The 20,832-nt window shown below is 42.3% G+C and overlaps 1 protein-coding gene across 2 annotated transcripts in view; it reads right to left on the reverse strand.

Annotated features, from left to right (window-relative positions):
- Window positions 1-20,832, reverse strand: part of ctif (CBP80/20-dependent translation initiation factor) — a 44,005-nt gene that overhangs the window by 7,357 nt on the left and 15,816 nt on the right. Inside the window, exons 8-12 of one of the 2 annotated variants that reach the window (XM_053862299.1) lie at window positions 14,605-14,678; window positions 8,888-8,968; window positions 4,327-4,849; window positions 3,485-3,784; window positions 299-454 (exon numbers count right to left, since the gene is read on the reverse strand). In XM_053862299.1, coding sequence (XP_053718274.1) covers window positions 299-454; window positions 3,485-3,784; window positions 4,327-4,849; window positions 8,888-8,968; window positions 14,605-14,678 — 1,134 coding nt within the window. The remainder of the gene's footprint in view (window positions 1-298; window positions 455-3,484; window positions 3,785-4,326; window positions 4,850-8,887; window positions 8,969-14,604; window positions 14,679-20,832) is intronic. The other variant, XM_053862305.1, reaches the window with a different exon arrangement.

A 20,832-nucleotide genomic window follows, 5' to 3' on the forward strand; every position in this document is an offset into this window, starting at 1 on the left:
AAAAGAATGTAATGATAGGTATGCAGTAGGTAAGTTTAGCCATAAAACTATAGTATTTTATCTGAAGCTAGCTATACATTTGATGTTGACTGAACTAATAATTTTACAACATACTCATAAACACAATTTCTTCTAAATCTGTAATTTTTTTGTGTGCTAGCAAGTTGTTTTTGTATCAATCGCTGGTTGCAGAACAAGTTATGCTTATGTATGTTGGCGGACAAATACTTGGGAGATTTTGGGTGATGCTGGTTGAAAACAAATACAGACATGGTCAAGACTTGAAATGAGCACCGACCTCTCGTAAGCAGGTGTAGATGGGACAGACCAGGACTCTGTATGGCTGCCCGGTGCTGCTCCTCATGGTTCCAAACACCTCGCACAGGAAGGTGATGAAGCCCAGCCACTTCTCCACGTTGGTCCGCTGTAGCTCCTCTCTGTTTGAGAAGTCTTTCTGCAGAGAGAATTTTGGAGACATTAACATTGTCAACCTCCATCCGATGGGAGTTTTTGGTGGCACACAGATTAAACTTTGAGCGGTTGAACACTTATGCCTAATTTTAGAGTTCCTCACTCAGCATTAGCTCCAAGAGGTGAATATGCTAATGGAGTGTTTAAATGAGAGGTAGCAGACTGCGTGAAAGTATCCTGGTTAATACGGCTTGATGCCTAATGTGCACTTAGGCGGATGTTCGCCTGCAGGTTAAATCAAAAACTTGATTAACAGGCTCAGATGCAGCCTCTCCTCTTTTTCCAGAGCTCATTATGAGAACTGAAAGTGCTCCAGAGATTCAAGCGGCCCCCACGCTCAACACACTCGAGGCCACAGACTGACACGGATCCAAGTCAAGCCCACAGAAAAGTAGCTGGCTGGCAAAAACAAACTTATCGCACCCTGAAAAGCAACTCAGGTCTCATGGTTTCTGTGAAGACGTCGCCATGGTGTCCTGCACTTAAGACACTAAACTAAGAGAGCTGACGACGAACACAACGGAGAGAGAATGAAGCCACAAGCCCTTCGGAGACTCTAAGTAAACAGCATTCTTCCTGTGTTAAAAAGCTGGTGGTGCCAAATCAAAGCAGCAGCAAACTGATGACTCTTTTAATGGGAAGAACTCTCGCAGGCTAATTGCCTCCATATTGAGATCCAGGGGTCCGGACACAACACGGAGTGTCATTAACCGACGCCTTCACAAGCACTCCGTTGGCATTTAAGATGTTTGAAAGCAAAAATAAAGTCAAAATGTCAAAAACAAGTGGCGAGTTCACGCTGCCTTAAATGTGGGAGAGACAGAGAGGAAACAACACAGATGTGAAATCGAGGAAGAAATTTAAAACTAGAAGAAAAGAAGCACGAAAGGATTAGAGGGGGATTTGCCACAGCCGCGTCTGGGATCAACATCTGAGGAGACACGTTTCCGTGGAAAAAGACAAAAAACAGAAGGAGTGAACTATAAAGGCGGGTGTAGGAGTGTCGCCTGAAGGGGAAGGAAACAAACTGTCTAGATCGTGGAGTATGAAAGCACAAGAGCCGAGGCAAAAGTCTTGCTCTCACTGGTCCACTTCAAGTTGGGGGCCCGGTAGGACAAAGACATTTCTCTGTGAAGTTGGAAAGAGTTTGTCACTTGATTCAGCGGATCCACCGTACTCTGCTTCTGTCTGTATCAGAGAGGTGACTTGTACAATAGGGTTGGGTCCCACATGAAGACGTGGTCCTGGTAGCTGTGCATCTAATGTGGAGAAGAGTCATTGTGACGGATATGAAGATAGAGATCCTAAACAGGTTCCAATGACTTAAGTGCTAGAGGACAAATATCTCAGAGGACGGCAACTACTCAGCAACACAGAAACACGCATCTATGCCCCAGCCATATGAAGAGAAAATCTACCACAAAGTGCAAGCGTAAAGTGGAGCTTACAGCGTAGCTCAACCAAATAGATGGCTGCTTTTCCAGGCTTAGGAGTGTGTGTGGCAAACAAATAAAATGACTACAGCTTCTCATGTTGTGTTCATTTTACCATGGCCAAATCATCACACTCCGACTACGGCTGGTTTATTCTTCAAGCACATATTTACGACGGGTTTGCTTTTGATACGTGTGGACAAGTTGTTTACATCACCTTGGAGTTTGTGTTCATCATCACTTCCAATTAGTGTCTGCATAGAACTGTTGTTTTCAAGGGTGAACACTTCAGCACGGAGCAGCAGGGATGTCGGCCTCTCAGCACTGAGAGAGGGGTGAGGGTCGAGGGGGGGGAATGCAAAGGGAAGTAGTGGTCCGTGGCGTTCCGGGTGAGGGGAGGTGATCAGGTGGGGCGAGCACCGCAGCAGAGAGAGCTCATGAGGGCCAAAGCGAAGGGCGAGGGGTGAGACACGGTGCGCTTCAGTGAAGGGAGGCGAGGCGAGGCAGGAGGAGAGGCGCACGTCTGTCACTCGCTCTACCCCCGAGAGGTTTGACGATCGACTCTGTCCGCTGACATTTACGTCTCGCACGCCGCAAAAGTAGAATTAAAGTGAGTTGTCTGAGATTTGATATAAGTTTTTAGTAATGTCTGCACCGTCGTCATGTTTAAAGCTTTTCTTTCATTCACATTTTGAAAAGGTTAGAAGAGCGAATAATTGAGGAATGCATTTAGTCCTTTCAAATGTCAACAACTATAAAACAAGACATAACAGCAGTTTGTTGATCTACAGTACATTTTGTACGCATTTGTTCACATCATTATAAAAATTTTGGACCGAATAGAATGTGCTCCAGTTTTTCTTCATTAACATATGATGAAGATTTATTCTGTAGTTATATATATAGCTGTAGCTATAATTGCAGCTACATTATCTCAAAAATGTTCACAAGGAACAGAGATGATGGCAGTATAATATGAAATTGAAAAACATCTTTATCATCGTGTGAGCTCGATAGTATCTGTAGAAATTCAAGTTAAACTCAAAAGGCTCAGACTATATCCGAGGCACTTGACGTCACTGGATTATAACAGGCGGATGGCTTTCATGTCAATTTGTTTTGGGCCACGGAAAGATTCAAGTCAAAATACAACTGACTCCATCTCCAAGTGCTGAATAAACAAATGTAATTTAACAGTTACAATGTCAGAAGTGTGGTTGTGGGTCTGCACTGAAAAACTGTCTGTGGTTTATCTGCAGCTTCTCTCCGCTCATTATCACGACTGCAGCGTCTCACTCGATCAATATTCAGACCCCAGCAGCAACAATTAGTCATTTACCAACATACCAGATGACCATTAATTCAATATCTTGATGCATGAAATGCAGGTATTGAGCATCTTTGAATTATTGGCTTGAGAATGATGGTGTCTGTTGAAGAGGAATGGTTTTGTGCTTGAAATAATAGTGACAGGAGGATTGAAATGTGTTCTCATTAGCAAAAATATTGTCATAAAGATTCCTATGCTGCGGTTCGTAACCCTGAACAAGAACATGTTTTTCACATACTTTGGTGCTCACCTGAAGCATGTTCAAAAGCAGCGACCTGAACTTGGTTCCCTCCACCATGAAGAGCGCCATCTTGTCACAGAGTTTGGCTGCTGTGGCGGCGAAGCTGCGGTCCGTCACGGCCTTGAGGTAGATTGTGCTGACCACCTGAGCCAGGGCTTCCTCAGACCGGGCCGAGTTCTGAGCCTCCTCCATGAAGGAGGTCAGCTGCTGCTCGACGCCGCTGCTGTTGCTTCTCATGCTGTTGAGCAGGCCAACCAGCCGGTCCATGTTCCGTGAGCCTGAGCCCAACGAGTCTTCCAGCGCATCCTCCTGATGGGAAAGAATAGGGTTGGAATATTGAGTGAGAGTCTGTTTAACTGACCCTGTAACTGCTTAAGTCACTGTTGATGACAGATGACAACCATACTTTCAGATGAGCTGTGAGATGATGAGTTCGGCATCAATTAAAACTCAGTCTGTTTGTTATATTTGGATAGACTCCAGCAGCAGTCAACCATATTTCCATAGTAAGAAGAAGCATGGCCACTATCTCTATCCATTATTGTCCACACCAGTCTCACTGAGCAAGATTGAGCAGGGTCTAGCCATGTGAGCATTTGCACAGGTGACATGAAATATTTTATAGCAGAGTTTTTGGAGAAAAAAGGATATGCAGCATAGATACTATACTGCAATGCATCCCTTAGGGACTATTTGACACCTCACTTTGTTTAGAGAAACTGAGGAAGACAGACAAATATATACTTGTGTTTGTTAACAATGGTGTGCATGTGTGTGCGTGTCAGTACAGTCAGAGTGGCCAGTGATAAGAGTTAAGTCTGAGTGACAGGCTGTAAGAAGCTTTTGGTCACCTTGTCCTTTAGTCTCTTCCTCAGCCTCTCCTTTGACGACTGCAGCAGGCTGATTTTGGGCTCCCTGCTCAGGACCTCGTCTGCCTTGTGACTTCCTGCTGCTTTCGGAGGTTCTTTACGAGCTGACGGATCTGGGAAAGTATTCGTGTGGAGTGTTGACTCAGATTTGGGTGATTCACTGGAGTCTGGCGGCTCCTCCGCTCTTCTGAATAGTTCATCTCCCGCTTTTACATTCTCCGTCTCTTTGGTTGGTTTGGGGGGCGATCCCTTGTCACCGGTCTGTCCGTGAGCTTTGATGTGCCAGCGGCGGTTCGGGCCATATCCCTGCTGGGGGGCTCCCTGCTGTCGTTGGCCATGCTGGTACTGCCGCGGTGGTCGGCCAGCACTAATGTTTCTGTTGTCTCCCAACTCTGTGAGGTTCTGCTGCTGCTGTTGTTGTTGGGTGGGATCCCTCTGAAGCTGAGGTGATTGCTGGAGCTGGTTCTTGCCACCTCCTCCTCCCCCATGAGGCCGCTGTTGTCTCCTGAAAAAAGAACAGGTTTCGGTTAGAACACAACACTGCCCTGCATCACCATAGCAACTGACAACCTCCTCCTTCACAATCAAACTCAACCAAATCTTACACTATATCACAACCCTCCATCAGAGAGCAAGTCCCATATCTGCTTACATGTGTGTCCTCTGGTTATCTTCCGTATCAGTTGAATCTTTCACAGCAGAGTCTGTGCTCATGACCAGTAGCTGACATATGGCGCAGAAGATTAACTACCTTGGCAAGTGAGGAGGTGACCTATTATCGTCCTCAGTTTGTCAACTAGCAGACAGACCAAAACACTGCATTACACAGTGTCCCACACATGTGACATCACTGCAGCGGGCAGCAATTCATCCTCCCAAAGAAGCACCTTCAACATAGGGAATGAGAGGTGAGGTTGTTGGGAAAAAGAGCTTTTCCAAAACGCAGATAAATAGATCAATGAACATCATGAAAATCTAAGCCATGACACAAGAATTATAAGTCTGTACATATTATTCTAAACTGCGGTCCAAGCCTTAGCAACCTTCTCCAAAGCACCTCTGCCTTTTGGAAGAGTCTTTTAACGGCCTCCGAGTAAAACCTTTAGCCCAGACCACTGTCTGAACATAAAATAAAAAATAAATCAATGAATAAAAAGTGTAACTAAATTATTTAATGTCTTTCAATTGTGAGAAGTACAGACTGTAATTTGAGCCAGAGGTAATGTGGGTGAAATATTCCAAACTAAACAGAAATTAAAATGAATCGAAATGACTGATCTGAATCAATATCATGTCCATGGACATAAGAAAAAGGGCAGGGGGTTGCCTGAGTATGTTTGCCATCATTCTGGACACATGATTTCAGTAAGTAAAATCGGTCCAACACTGTTCTTTCACACTTCATCAATGATAGAGTAAAAAAAAACACATATAAACAAGGTGATTACAAAGTTTCTGCATCTTTTGGGCCAGATGAATGAGAAGTTGTTTCACTTTTCAATGCCCTGTCAGTCTGTTGGTTGAAGTTTGCACAATATTCTAGCAGACGACCCGTCATCACATTAAAATTCTGTCAATGACTCAGACAAACAGAGACCAGGGGAAACAACAAACAGGAGATGTCTGTCATTCTGTTGACTTTTCCTGACAATTTAAGCAGACGGCACGATGGATGAGTGGTTTGTGGTGCGGCGTCTTAACAATAAATCTTGGGATCCATTTCTTCTTCGAACAATTGGCTTGCCCGTTAAAGGCTTGCCTCGGGTTACTCTTAAATATAATGTGAGCGTATCTGGCCATTAGCTACACAACTCCATTTAAATATATCTATGACTACACGAAAACTGACGGCATATATATCCGCTGAATGGATGCAAGACTGAAAGGTCGACAGTCCAGTTAACTCCTGCACTGGCTATAGATGATCTCAGGCTGGATATGAAGTGCAACTACTCATACCAACCTGCCTTCAGGTTTTCTCCCAACCACAGATCACAATAAATGAAATGCAACATTCTAAGAGGATGGCCGCACAACTTCAGCAAAGCCATTTCTTTGAGATAGTTGGCCACAGACACATTTCAGCAGTTCCATTTGTTTAGTCTTTGTTAGTTTCCAGGAACTCAAGTTTCACCACATTGGGCAAGTACAGTGAGGCACTACAAGGGCGTGGGTGTTAAATATGTGGTGACACTTGGTGGCCATCACAGGGCTCCCAGGGGCTGAAAAATGTGCTTGGACACTGTTCTGAAAAGTAGGTGGTGAATCTGAAATCCAAAGCAAATCAGAGTGAGTACAGTTCCCTTTCTTTTCACCCATGGCATTACTGAGTAGCAACAGCTTTAACTTGCAAACACACCAATACATAACAGGCAGAAACAGGAAGTACTTTTTTTTTTCAGCAAAAAATAAAATAAAAACGTCAGCGAACAATCACCTCCAAAGATTTACCTGATGAACCGCTATGTATTTATATTCATATTATGCTTGTGAACAGTTTCAAAATGCACCATGAAGTCATGAACAGGCACCGAGTCAGTTATTTGTCATTTGAGTGGCGCCTCTTTCCAATAAAGATCTCAGCAAGAAAGTCTGATATACAACTTCATCACGCCTTCAAAAAGCAAAACAATTTTTTATGCGCTAATTTTGGAAAAAAAAATGGGCTCATCCAGTCCACTTTGATCTGTGTGATTACTACTTACATGCTGGCAGAATCATGAGGCGGGCAGAAAAAAAATATTTCACATTCGATTAAAAAGTGAATCACTGCAGAGACAACCTGTTTTCAAGTAACAAGATTTAGCAAGATGAAATTTCATCAGTGGTTCCATCATTTATCCTTAATGCAAACATGGGCCTGGCAGTAATGTGACTGATGGATGGTCAATCTGAGTAACACCCTGACTGCCGCAGAGCTCACAGTCATTAAATATGATTAACATTTTATTACTGTCTCACTTTCACCTCTTCTCTGCATCAGCGGTGGATCGGCGGAAAGGTTTATTACAGTTGAGCCTAAACCAACAGCAGCGGATGAGATGGTATTAATCATTTTAAAAGTGCGGGGTACTGTGTCTCTGGACTGGTGTCCAGCCATCCGTCCGCCACTTTTCTCCACATCACTATTGCTTTTCTACCGCAAAAGAAAAAAACCTGCAGAGCAGTCACTGGTATAGAAAGACTAGACAGTGATCAATGTCTTCTGTTATTTATTATATTCAAAAGATGTCCACATCCTTTTGTAGACAATGGTGAAAGCCATGACATCCGCATGTGATTCAAAACGTGTCTGATGTGCCAGTGAACATATGAAGAAAGCAGGGAATTTGCATACAGGTTTGAGTTTGCCTGTCGGGTAAATTAGAGGATGATCCGTCTTCCAACCTCCCCAAGAGAGTGGAGCAGCCCGGCCAGACAAGACATAAACCAAATCATCACAGGAAAAAAGGGACTATAAATACATTTTCCCACGTTCACTCTCTCGCGTGTCTGCCACAATGCGCACAAACATGGAGACGGATGACAGATTAAAGAGAAAAACAACATTTTTGCTGCAGGAAAAACACTACGCTTTGAGAAACTTATATTCTGATGTGTCTAAATATGTTTTGTATCTATGGTTACTATAGTCATGTGACGGACAGCCCCATGGCTACCACACCGTCTTCAGTTATTGTATTCTCAAAACCAAGGGTGTCAAAGTCAGTCAGGAAGGGACGTTTAACTACAGTCCAACTTAACTGAATAAAATGTTCAACCAACAGAAGAGTGAATCACACCAGCCTAAACACTACGCAATGAAAATCTCTATTTAATTCTGGGAGATTAGTATTGTCATAAAGTGTCTATGTTGTTCATCAACAAGTTCGCCTCACACATACGACTACACTTTTCATATATACACTAAACACAATTTAATTGTATTAATTCCCTATATATTGGATCTCCCATATTAACTGGTGAAATGTACCGGTCAGTGTGGGTCAAGTTATCAACACGTGTTGAAAGTAGGGCCGGGTAGCGAACTTTCTTTATGGCACCGAGCAAAATGTTTCGATAGTATCAAAATCGTCATTTATTTCAGTACTCTGGGAGTTGGCTCTCAAGTATCACACAGGAGACTTGTCAGGATATGCATCTCCAGTGGTCTCCCAAGAACACTGAATTGAAACTCAAGCGTCCAGGATTCAATAAATTGACCATGAGGAAATGGGCCGTGCTTTTTAAAACAATTGCCATCTACAGATCTAAAAAGTCATTGGAAATACTGCAAATCATTTTACTGCAGATATGAATTATAGCTGTAATGTATACATAGACAGGATGAGCACAGGAACATACATTCAAAAATAAAATTAATAGCATCATTTGCATGCTCAGTTGAGACAACTGAGCACCCTGTGTGTTGGTTATGCTATGGAAACCATTGTCCGCTGAGTACAACGTACCACAAAAACACCAAGTCCTCAGTGAGTCAAAGATGCAGACGTCATATTTAGGTCTCACTGAAAACCCAAAGAATTCCCATGACGGCACTGACCTGGCTGAGACTTGTCGCTTTCCCCCAGGGCCAGTGGGCAGAAGTATGGTGAACTGGTCTCGGAGGAATTGATCAAGTGCTCTACAAGCAGGAGAGGAGGGTGTGCCACAGTGCAGGTGGTGATGAGGAGACGGGTGAAAAGTTTTGATTTCAGGGCAAGAGAAAAAGTTGGAGAGGACACAGGAGAGAAGAGCAAAGCAGCAGAGAGGAACACAAAACTGCGTCAATCATTCATGCATGGTGAGAATTGATGGAGGCTGGGGGCTCATGGGAACTAAAATAGGTGAGATGAAGGGCTTGATGTGCTCAAGGGAACAGGTGGAATGCCGAGGATCAATCATGACTCCTGCTTTGTGTATGTGTGTGTGTGTGTGTGTGTGTGTGTGTGTGTGTGTGTGTGTGTGTGTGTGTGTGTGTGTGTGTGTGTGTGTGTGTGTGAGGAACTCATGGATCCACTGGACCACTGGTTGACCCAGACGAACAAATCGATCGGCCCGGGGGAAAAGAGGGCTGCAGGCAGACGGTCAATAACGTGGTCTGAGCTACACACTGACCACAACACACTGGTTTAATGGACTATGGGGAGACTTTTCACTGCCTGGCTGAACATTTGCATTCTGGCTCAACTAACACCAGAATTTCTTAAGCAGTTATCAATAGGAGTGTTTTTGACAAACAGGATCCATTCAAACCGTTGTTGCCTTGAGCTTGTTTATCCTGTTCATTCAACCCTTATGTAACCAAACTTGAACATCTCACTTAAAAAAGAAAACATTTAATTTAACCACATGCTCTTTAAATAGTGAAAGACTAATGATGACACCATTCATCGGTGCTATTCAACTTTAGCTCTTTGGCTTGACATGCAAAGATGGCGAGGCATTCCCTTGACATCAGAGATTCAAACCTTTCTTTATGAGGTGCTGATGTTCAGTTGTTTCCCTGAATACAAAACACGTATCAAGACTTACTAATATGTACATCGTGTTTTATTAATGCAGCACATTTAATTAAACTTCAGGAAAATAGAGGACTTCCTCATCACCCTGCATCATAACACTCGACCCCATTTGGAAATTGCACCCATGGAACCACATGTTGACGTACACTACGGCATATATCTGTTACCAATATGGTCCTGGTCTCTCCAGCATCATCGTCCTCTCTCCATCTCCAGATGTCATGGGAATAATCTATGTTTTCAGAAAATATTGATGTCATCTCTGACAGAAGAGAGGAGGGGAGAAGGATGTAACATTCTCCTGAGTGGAAAGACGCTGATCACATTCATGTTCAATATCAAGGTTGTCACTGAAGTCAGAGGTCGGAGTTGTGGAAAACAAACCTGATTTAAATCGGATATCAGGAAGTGATATATGCAGGCCTTACTATACCACATAAGCTTCAATGAGAAAAATGAGCTGTTAACAAATAACTTGAATTACAGGGGAACTCAACAATCTTAGTGCAAAAAATCAAATCTGGATAATTCGGCCTCACAACACAGGTGGTCACTGTCTTTTAGCAAAATGTGATGTTTACTATTCAGCTTTTAGTAGTGAACATGACTGCAGGACCACAGACGGAAAATGGTGAGAAAAGACAATTGGAGTCACATTGAAACCTTCAAAAAGACGACTAATTTTTTTCAGAATAAGACAGGGACAAGGCGCATTAGGATCTTCTACTTTGCGCCTTTGCTGTTTGGAGCAGCAAGCGGTAACCAGCACATTCCAGTAAATCACAACTAATTTCACTTTGGCTTGATGTTCTGACTAAAGTAGAAACACATGCACAGCCTCCCCTTCCCTTCCCTTCCCTTCCCTTTCCTTTCCTTCCTGCCACAGTTTCAGCCTACACTTTTCTCAGTCCCAGAATGTATCCCCCATTATTCTACTTCTGCTGTTGCTGGTTTGGATGGAACCCTCAGGTTGAATATCTGCTTTAGTAAAGGAGAAATATGGTTCCTGCAACTCCTCAGCTTCATGTGTTTTCCAGAGTAGCAGAGCTCATCTGTTACAGAGATAATACAGCTCACACACTACAACATACATCTATAGGTGCTTCTTGTTCTTTACCCCATAATGAATATTTATGGCCTCCTTTGTTACTCTGAGCAGGAATAGATCGACATAAGAGGATTACCTTGTTTCAGCAGCAAACATGTTTGTTGATGTATTTAATGGGCAACAGCGAAGAGCTTCACAAGTGGCAGTCTAACATGACGTCAGCGAGTCTCAGTGCCACTGACATCACAATATCATTGTCTAAAGCTTTAATACGCACAATATGAATATGCACAAATAGCAGTGCAGCAAAGTAGCACCGGCTGTTCAAGGGTCAAACTACAAGCTGGTAACCCGTTAACTTGCTGAAATAATGACACAAGAAGCCGTAGATGACAAATTAGAGAGACGGTCATCTGACATGATGCAAAGTTAGTTAGGTCAGTCCCTGACCATCTTTGTCCCGCTTTCAAGAGCAAAGAAAAACACTTGAAATGAAAACATCTACAATATCTTGTGTCATGATATTATATTCACTAACTCACTCTCATTTCCACCCTTTTTTCTGTAAGTCGTCTATATTTTGGTCCCACTATACAGTATACTTTCTCATTTGCCCATCAGCTTTAACACAGATATATAGAGACTACAATCAAACACTTAAAACAATGTAATAAAAAATAATTTATATTGAATTTAATCACCATCATACAAGTTAAAGGTTTCTATTTAGAAACACCAGCCTGTATGACCTGGCTTTAGACAGCAGTGGCGACAGGAGACAATATATTAAGCTGTGACGGCACTTGGGCCTGGGACGATTTTGCTGTGGCTCTGACGTCTATTTCATATTCCAAGCTTTTTCAGTGATTTTACATGAGAAAATTAGCGAAGAAGTCACTCCTTTGATCATGCGTCTCTGCAGTGTGATGAATGACAAGGAGCGATTGGTTTTATCACCCCTGTCTCAGGTTTAGCACGAGTGATTGTTCTTATGCATTTATCTACTTCCAAGTAATAAATGGTTTTGGAAACGTCTCCAACAAGAACCTATCACTGCTGCTGTGACTCAGAACACAGGATGAGCGTCTGCTCCTGGGAGGTTCTGATGCTGAAAATCATGCTGCCGTTGTACAGAGTCTGAAATAAACAACAGCTAATATTAACGTCCCAAACTCCATGTAAGCGTCCCACAGGGCATCTTCACCAGGGACGTGGCATGGGGCAGTGTTTGGGTGCATCGGGATAGAACGAGAGGAGCTGGGGGAGACAGGCGTTGGGCTAAATAATCGATTCATGACGATTGGCACGTCTTCATAATTGTAGGAAGACATAAACGTAATCCTGATAAAAATTGGATTAGTTGACCTGCCCAAAAATGATACATGAATAATAGAAAAATAAATGGGAGGAGGAATAGATGAGGACATTTTGATAGAGTTCCAAACTGACTTGCTGAGTACAGTATTCACACTAGCAAACAGCAACAAGTTGCTAAACAAATTCTGTTTTTTTGTTGGAATCCTTCATTTATTTTCCACAAACAAGCATTTTTAATTACACGCGGATTGATGTCCAATAAAGTTGATTTAATTCTGAACAAGCACAGCCTTCTTCAAAATCATCTCTCCAGACGATGTTGATGTAAATCACAAACAATACAAAGGGAAATAAACAGACTACAGAAAAAAAAAACTTGCACTCAAAGGCCCAAAGGGAAGGATGAATAAAACTAAATCAGGCGCCGGTCCACATGTTGCTGTATTCTCACCAAATCATTAAACAACTGTTGACATGACGACAACTGCTTCATCTGATCAATGTCTTTGCCAACCACATTTTGCCCCTAAACATGAGTTAGATCACAGATTTGGGATTTCAAATGGTTGGTCAGTCTGGACAGCTGTGAACATCTGCGTTACATCAGTTGTCACAGTTTAATCCGTCTCATTGCTCTGCCTTTTCTCAGACTCCTTTCTCGCCTTAAAGGCTCAGCACTTTGGCATAACAGAGTGGGCAGAAGTTCACTGAGTCTTAGGTTGCACAGTTTGAAGAAAACTTCATTTCGTAGAAACAGTGGTCTACTCCAGGCTGGAGCAAAGTGAGATCAGAGAGCCACATGGAACCCTTTGCTGGTTTTAATTCTACCTTAATGACATGACAGGGAATTTATGAATGTCACCTATTGGCAGACTCTTAATAACTTCCTATTTATACACTGAACTTCACACGCATTTCCTTCCTTTCCTTTGATTATTTTATATCTTTCTTTTATAGTCTATCATATGTATGTACGATAGACATTTCCCACACACATTTAGTAAAAAAATAACAATGGAAATGTGTGGAATTTTTTTTTTTTTTTCATTTTTTCCATGCATGACACAACCAGCATATGATAAATGATGTTTTCCTTTCGACTAATATGTTTTACAACGTTATAATTGGTAATGCATTTAAAAGGTACATAATATTCCACATTGAGGATGTGGAACTGCACACCAATATGACCCAATAAAGAAAGCTCTGAACACAAACCTTTGAAAGTTACTGGCCACCGCAGACAACAAGTCAAAGATCTCCTCAACTCAAAACAAAATCAGCTGTTTTCCTGTAACGTTTTCCAGACAAGTCATCAACATTTGATATATTATAGAGAGACATTCTACATCAACTTTAGTCACGGTTTCAGAGAGACATCGTCTACAAGGGTTTCACTTCTGCATTTTTTTTCTTTCCATTGTTCTGTTCATGGAAAAAAAGACATTCTAAATGGGTTTGGCTAGCGTGACTTTGGGAGATAAAATCATGCAAGACAGTTTTTTTTCATTGAAACTCAAATTAGGCTGGGATGCTTTGATGTAAACCACAAAGTGATTCATCTTTTTGGTCAAAAAGCAGTGGATCCAGCACAAATCATGAATTCTGACATAAGTCCACATGATTCCCTCCACTGGGGCTCAGCATTGCTCAATGTCAACCATTTATACAAAAAATATGAGACTTAAATGCTTGTTGACGCTGATTCAGTGTAGCTGCTAGCATTCCTGACGCCTCGAGAGACAGCAGAATGGGCACATATGTAAGCTTAGTGTTTAAATTAAGCTGAACTGGATATTGAAAAATCTGATACATCATAAAGGTCTTTTGGTCCAAGTATGTGTTCTTTCCGGCCAGCCGTGTGGTACGTCCGTCGTACATTAACACACAGCAGCTCTGGACAGCAGCAATTATTTCCTGCACTTAAAAACACGGATGAAAGTGCTTTTGTCCATTTGGTTTAGCTAAAATTTCCTCTTTTTAACCACAAACACAACCCAAATATTTTCTCTTTGCCTTGTCTCTTAGCAACTTCAGAACAGTTTCCAGTGACATCAGGGCAGCGGGCGAGTGAACCAGAGAGGGTTTGTGTTTTTCTTTTTTTTTCCCTCTTCAGAACCTGGCTTTCATGGAGTCATGGTGGAATTTAATATGCACGTACCTAGCTGAACCAGTATGAAATAAAGGGTCAGAGTTCAAGACTAAGACGATTTGTTAAATGCTTGAAGAATAAAAATAGTGAGAAACCCACATTCTGGTCCTGACACTGCTTTGGCTGCCAGGGGGGATGTTAAGGCTAAAGCCTTGGCGGCGCACTGACAACTGACATCAACACTGAAGAACAATAACATTCCCCTTCCACAAGGTAAGCAAGTGCGTGTGCATCATTACCGTCCGTTCCTCCTTCGCCTGAAGAGCTTTTTGGTGTGTGCGATTTCAGCCTCGTTTTGAGGCGGCGGAAAAACCTGAAGAAACAAAAGAGTGGCTTTAGTCACATTGTTGCAATAAATGTAGTTCATGACATTTCTGATGATTTTATCTTCAAATGTTAGATTCTACCGCACCACAAAAACAGAACTCACCAGACCCACAAAAATTGTGTTGCTTTGTACGAAGCAGAGTTTATACTTCAGCCCTTTGCCACTGTCGTATAATTGTGATGAGCAAAATCACTGCATTTAAACAAGCCAGGCTGCTAAAATGGAACCTGATGTAGTTACTACGTTACACAAGCATATGGCGGACACCTGTAACTTCAATCAGAGCAAAATTTGTGGGTGTGTTTCTTATTAATGTTAAGGATTTGCCACATCCCGGTCCAGGAAACTAAGGACATTGTAGTTACGTACGGTAGTAGCGTAACTCTGAGCAAATTTGACACAGATTCTGGCGAGGAAATTGTCATGCCCTCAGTGGTAGAAGGACTGGTGCTCCAGCAGAGGTCTATCGGTGCACATCCCTGGGGCTGAAGGTGGTCTAATGGTGGGCTGAATGTGATTTTGGTATCGCAGTGTGCGACAAGTTTTCGTTGTTTAGATTTTTTTATGAAAGGGCATGGATCAAAACGGTGAAAAATCATTTCAAGAGCTATATCAAAATGCATTTGCTACATGTTAAGGACGCGTCCTGCTACGTCATAAATGAGAGCTGACACGACATCATAAAATGATCTCTTAGTAAAAATGAACTCCAACATGACTGAACATATTGAAACAAAGTGGAAACAAACATGCATATAACAAATAACATATAGCAGATCAAGGAGATTTGATCGTGATGGTATATGGTGTGTTTTTCACAGAACAATCCCGAAAGACACATCATAATAACCAAAGTCTATTGGTCGCGGTACTCAAGTCGCACATTACGGTCAGACATATGAAGAGATGGACTGCTGCTGACCTGAGACAGATTTACTTATGATTAAAAACTAACCTTTTTATTGTCACCAATTTAGAAAATGTCAAAACCTTCACCTCTGATTCATTCGTTTCTTTGTTGCATCTTTATTGGCTGCTGCGCTACGGTTTAAAAAAAAAAATCCTGGCGGAAACCCAGGTGGGGGCAGCAGTGTCGGATTATGGCACGAGGGGACGCAAAAGTAGAGTACATTGTACATCTTTCACAGTCCACCTTAAGGACATGGCTAAAAAGGTAGATTCCCACTGGAATGACAGAGAGTTGGCACTGACATTGGAGTCATATTTCACTACATTTTGACAAAAAAGATGAATGTGATAGATTGTTTTCAATACCACAGGATTTACAGTGGTACATCGGTTCTCGTGCACAATCCGTTCCAGACGGCCGTTCGAGAAGTGAATTGTTCGAAATTTGAATCGATTTTTCCCATTACAATGAATGGAAAAAGAAATAATGCGTTCCAAACCTTAAAATAGGCTTTTGTGGGAGTGAATGTAGAGTGTCTGCTGCAGGTGCGCTGTTCCTCTATGTGTGTGGCCGCTGCATGTGGGAGGGGTTGCCCGAGTGAGTGACGTCTCTCCAGAAGTGAAGAGGTGCCCGGTGCGTGTCCAGCTCTGAATGTGTGCTTCTGTGCAGTTTGGCTGTGACAAAGTCATAAACCAAGTCACGCTCTGTCCCAGACTCGCCTCATCCCTGTCTGAGCTACAGCCCACAACAGGACATCAAACCCTGGAGTGCGTGCTCCAGCCTCAGAGGTGTGGAGAGCGAGCACCTCCCCTGTGACACTCTACCACGGTCCAGTGCGGAGACAGGAAAGGTTTTACACCTCAATATGAAGAAAAAAACAATCAGAAAATGTAGCTAATGGGACACGTCTGCATACAGAGGTTAAGTTATACACACTAACAAAGCGCATCGTGGGTCAGCTGATTTTCGTTCGAAATTAGAAGCAAAAAAAATCTCGAAATTTTTGTTCGAACTCCGATTTGTTCGAAGTCCAGGATGTTCGAAAACCACAGTACCACTGTATTTTCATCTTTTTCAAAGCCTTTTAACTTTCTTTTCTTCTACTAAGCCAAAAATCTTACGGTTTTGTGGGATCCTGAGTCACATGGAGGGAACATGGTGTACTTGAAAGGTATTTGGGTGATAAAGGGAGTAAATCGGCTACCTCTTACAAAACGGCCAGACAGTTTATCTAAGTAATTCAACTATAATTAAACAACTGTGTTCTGGGGTTCACAGTGGAGTTGTGCAGAACTCATCAAACCTCCTCCCCTGTCACTGGTCTGTCAGCTCAGCACTGACAGGTTGGATTTGAATAGCCGAGTCTGTTCAGGTCCTTGAGGTGTCACTGAAATAGCCTTCTGATTTAATAGATTTTTGGCATTAAAAACTTGGCACAGTCTTGTTTTGATGATGTTGCCAAGCAACTCAAGCAAAGAAAATTAAATTCAGAGGTACTGAAGAAGTAAATTAAAAATCACTATTATATAACACATGCTTTTTTTTTAACAAGAAAAACATAGGCTTATTGCTGTGGAGGGTCAACGGCTACGCATCATTTCATGCGCCACTGTGAGCATATTTTATCAATATGGTTTTCCCAACAAAATTTAAATCACCTCTCGTCCATTAAACATCAACCCTGTCAAGCAAACTGACCGGCCCAACATCTACTGAGTCGTTGCCATGGCTACATGTGGTGATAGATGAACAGCATGCAGTGATGTGGGGGGGTTGTGGAAAAACAAAGATGGAAGCAACAAAGCATGAAGTGTTGAGGAAGAGGTAGTGGTTATAAATACGAGTTCAGACCACTTGACAGTAGTTAGTTTAACTGTGGTAGTTTAAATGCATATTGAATAATCGTGAGCCACTCCTTATTTGAAGTGAAGTATTTGAAATGTCACCTATAAAATACATATTATAATATTCTGGAGGAAACAGCTTCCTGTTCATTATATCTTTTGGTGGGGCAAAGAAAAAAGGGCATCTTCAGCACAGCAGCCAAGCCGATCACAGATGAAATGATCATGTGGAACCAGAAATTCATCCAATCAGCATCCTGGAATCTGTTGTCTCAGGGGCAATTTCTACAGCACCCTTCAGTGCACCAAGTTCTGTGACGGAGAAGAACATTAGACAGCCGAAACTCTCCAATATTCAGCAAGAACTTGTCCTTTGCCTCGCCTGTTGGTCAATGGCTAGTTAAATCTAGCAATTAAAACTCTTAACATTGACAACACAAAAAAAGACTTTATGGTAGAGCATCAGAGAAACTAGCATCTGAATGTTGACTTTGGGAGGAACAGCGAGAAGAGTCCAAGGCCAGGGGGTTGTCTGAAAGTGTGTGTCTCTGTGTGTGTGTGTGGTGTATATGATGTACAGGTAGCGGCCAGTGGCGGGTGGATCAAAGACAGGCGTGGACGGTCCTGGTCCCCTGCCAGATGAACTCCCACCTCTGGGTAGAAGTGTGAGACCAGTGGACGTGACAAGGATGGTGAGGGGAGGGGGGCGACGACTGTGAAGGTGGTAGACGTGGAGAATAAACTTACGGTGTGGAGATCTACTGTATGTAATGCGAGCCAACATCAGACGGAGAGAGAAAAAAAAAAGGTTGTGACGGGAAAACAACCACAAGTATGTCAGCTCTAATACCAAGAGAGACTTCCAGAATTCACAATTGTCAAACCTGAGTTCTCCAGGCAGGAACAGTAACCCGCAGCAGTACACACATACATGTTGTCATAGCGTCTGCCAACACAAACAGCCTGCAGCTCATCCAGAAACCAAAAATTGGTCGACTGTCAAGTTTGCATTTCACAGCGCCAGTGGAGGTTCGTGTGCAGTGTGAAGTGTGCGACTCAACACAGAGAGGAAGTGTTCATCACCAGAAGCATTCCAGTGAAATCACAGGTTTATACGGCAAGGGACGACAGGGATGACATAGGTAATAACACAAAGCTAGCAGAACATTTTACTTTGAAACATTTGTGATTTTATTTCTTTTTATTCATTATCTCATTAACAATGTAAATTAGTTAGAATTGAATGTTGAACAGACAGGTGTCGCTAACTAAAAGCCTTATGATATACAAAAAACAATATGCTGTATTTAAATAAATCAAAGTTAAAAAAAATGGTAAATTATTATTTATAATTTATATAACTGTTTTGATTATTTTATTGTTCAATACAGTTCCTAAGTTCAAATTGAGCAAAATCTTTATTTAATTGCAATTTAATATTATCCAAAACAATCACAATTATAAGTTGTGCCATAACCCTCCAGCACTACATAAAACAATATCCACATTTTATGTTAGGTATCCAACTCAGCGGCGTCTGAAAAAAGGTTTCACATTTCAGGCACGGGTCAAAGAGGTCTCAGTCCGCGCTACATTGTTGATTCATTCAGCTTCTGAACATGAATGCCCAGCTACGTAATGAGGAAGGAAAGTGAGGAAGTGATGAAGTGAAAAGGGATGGAAACACGAATAGAAACTAGAAGGACCATTACAGAACTTTCTCTGCTGGAGCACAGAAAGTGAAGTACCCGCCTTCCTGTCCCTTGTGGCGCTCAACAATTCTGGTATGATGCACATTCAGCCCGTCCATTGTTTCCCTCTGCTTATTTATGTTGCCGGGGCACACAGCCAACAGCAATAAATCTCAAACTGCCCCGGGGGTGGCATAATAGGACAGGTTGTGGAGGGAGGGAGAGAGAGAAAGGCCAAAAAATGACAAGATGAGACTGTAAATTAAAGACTGCAACGCCGTAAAACAGAGGAAAGCACCAATGTATGGAGTGAAATAATTGCAACTCATTGACTCCATAGCACACTGAGAAGAATGATGCTTATACGCTTTTCAAATGGAAATGTAGTTACACATGACTAACAACCGTGAAGCATGAATTACATTTAAATAATTTCCTGCAGCAGAAGCATTGTTTATTCCTACTTACTCATTTGTCTTGTCTGGGTTTATTTTTCTGTTAATAATTCAGTGGCAGTGACTGAGAACGTATGGGTAAATCTAATGCAGTGCACCAGAATTTAAATAGACCAAAACCTTGCAGAGCTGTCCAGAGGAGCAGAGAAATGTGCTGAAAAGGGGCCAAATAAACAAAGATTATAGTTGTGTAACATCCCTTTTATCTCCTACGCAGGAGCAAACGGTTGTGACTTTAGGTTATCTCACCAGTTATAAGCATAGATGGTCCCCAGTGACCGGGGTCCACCGCACCATCAGGGTATGCCCTCCTAAATAATGAACCTGTCCTATTGCCGTCATTTATGAAACAACAACAAAAGGTTATGTTTGAGTTTTATACATTTTTATGCATATTTTATCTTCAATATATCAGCAACATTCCTGCTTGGGATCAATGAAGTAAATGCATCTCTAATCCTCAAATTCACACACTAAAACAAGTCATACTGTTACACATAATTTTCACTTCTCTGTAATAGGAGTCTATGGCAGTCAACAGCCCGCACTGGTGCTGGGTACGAAAAGTCGCTCTCACTCATGTCAGGTATCAAGTTAACGCCCGGGATTTCTTAAATTGTTTTCTTGTAAAATCCCTCTAGTATTGGATTTTCCCTCCCGTGTTCTGTGATCCCTATTTTAGGCTTTTTGATGTAACTCACACTGCAACTGAGGGCTGCCAGATAGAAGAGAAAGACAAGCTTTGGAGGCTCTACAGTCAGGTGTGGTAGCTGATCAGTGATAAGAGGCAAAGATGTGAGGCCCTGACATCGGTGTCTCGTTTAATAAGTGATGCAAGGGCCGTGGCCACGGCAGTGCAGCGTCAGTCAGCTACATCAAAGAACCTGGGGATCTGACTACAGGAGGAGATAGAGGCATTGTGGGATCAAAGTGTCACAGAGAAACACTGTGCTGGGGGAGGAACCTGTAGTACCCTATAGAAATGAGTGCGAGCGGCATCCAGCAGACCTGGTGTGTGTGTGTCTCTCATTGGGACTTCACAATAATGAAGGATGGCTTCAATCATATGTGACACAGTTCACCAGGTATCAGATCATATTCTTTAAATCAAGATGGGCGGTCTGTGGGGGCGTTTGGTGGCCAATCAGATTTCAGGGAGGCAATTGCCCCGTGACACCATGGAAGACTCACCACTGTTAACTGGTGTTCTCTGTGGAAAGGATCAAAGCTTGACATAAG

Source organism: Synchiropus splendidus, chromosome 1, assembly GCF_027744825.2.
Source record: "Synchiropus splendidus isolate RoL2022-P1 chromosome 1, RoL_Sspl_1.0, whole genome shotgun sequence".
Lineage (NCBI taxonomy): Eukaryota > Metazoa > Chordata > Actinopteri > Syngnathiformes > Callionymidae > Synchiropus > Synchiropus splendidus.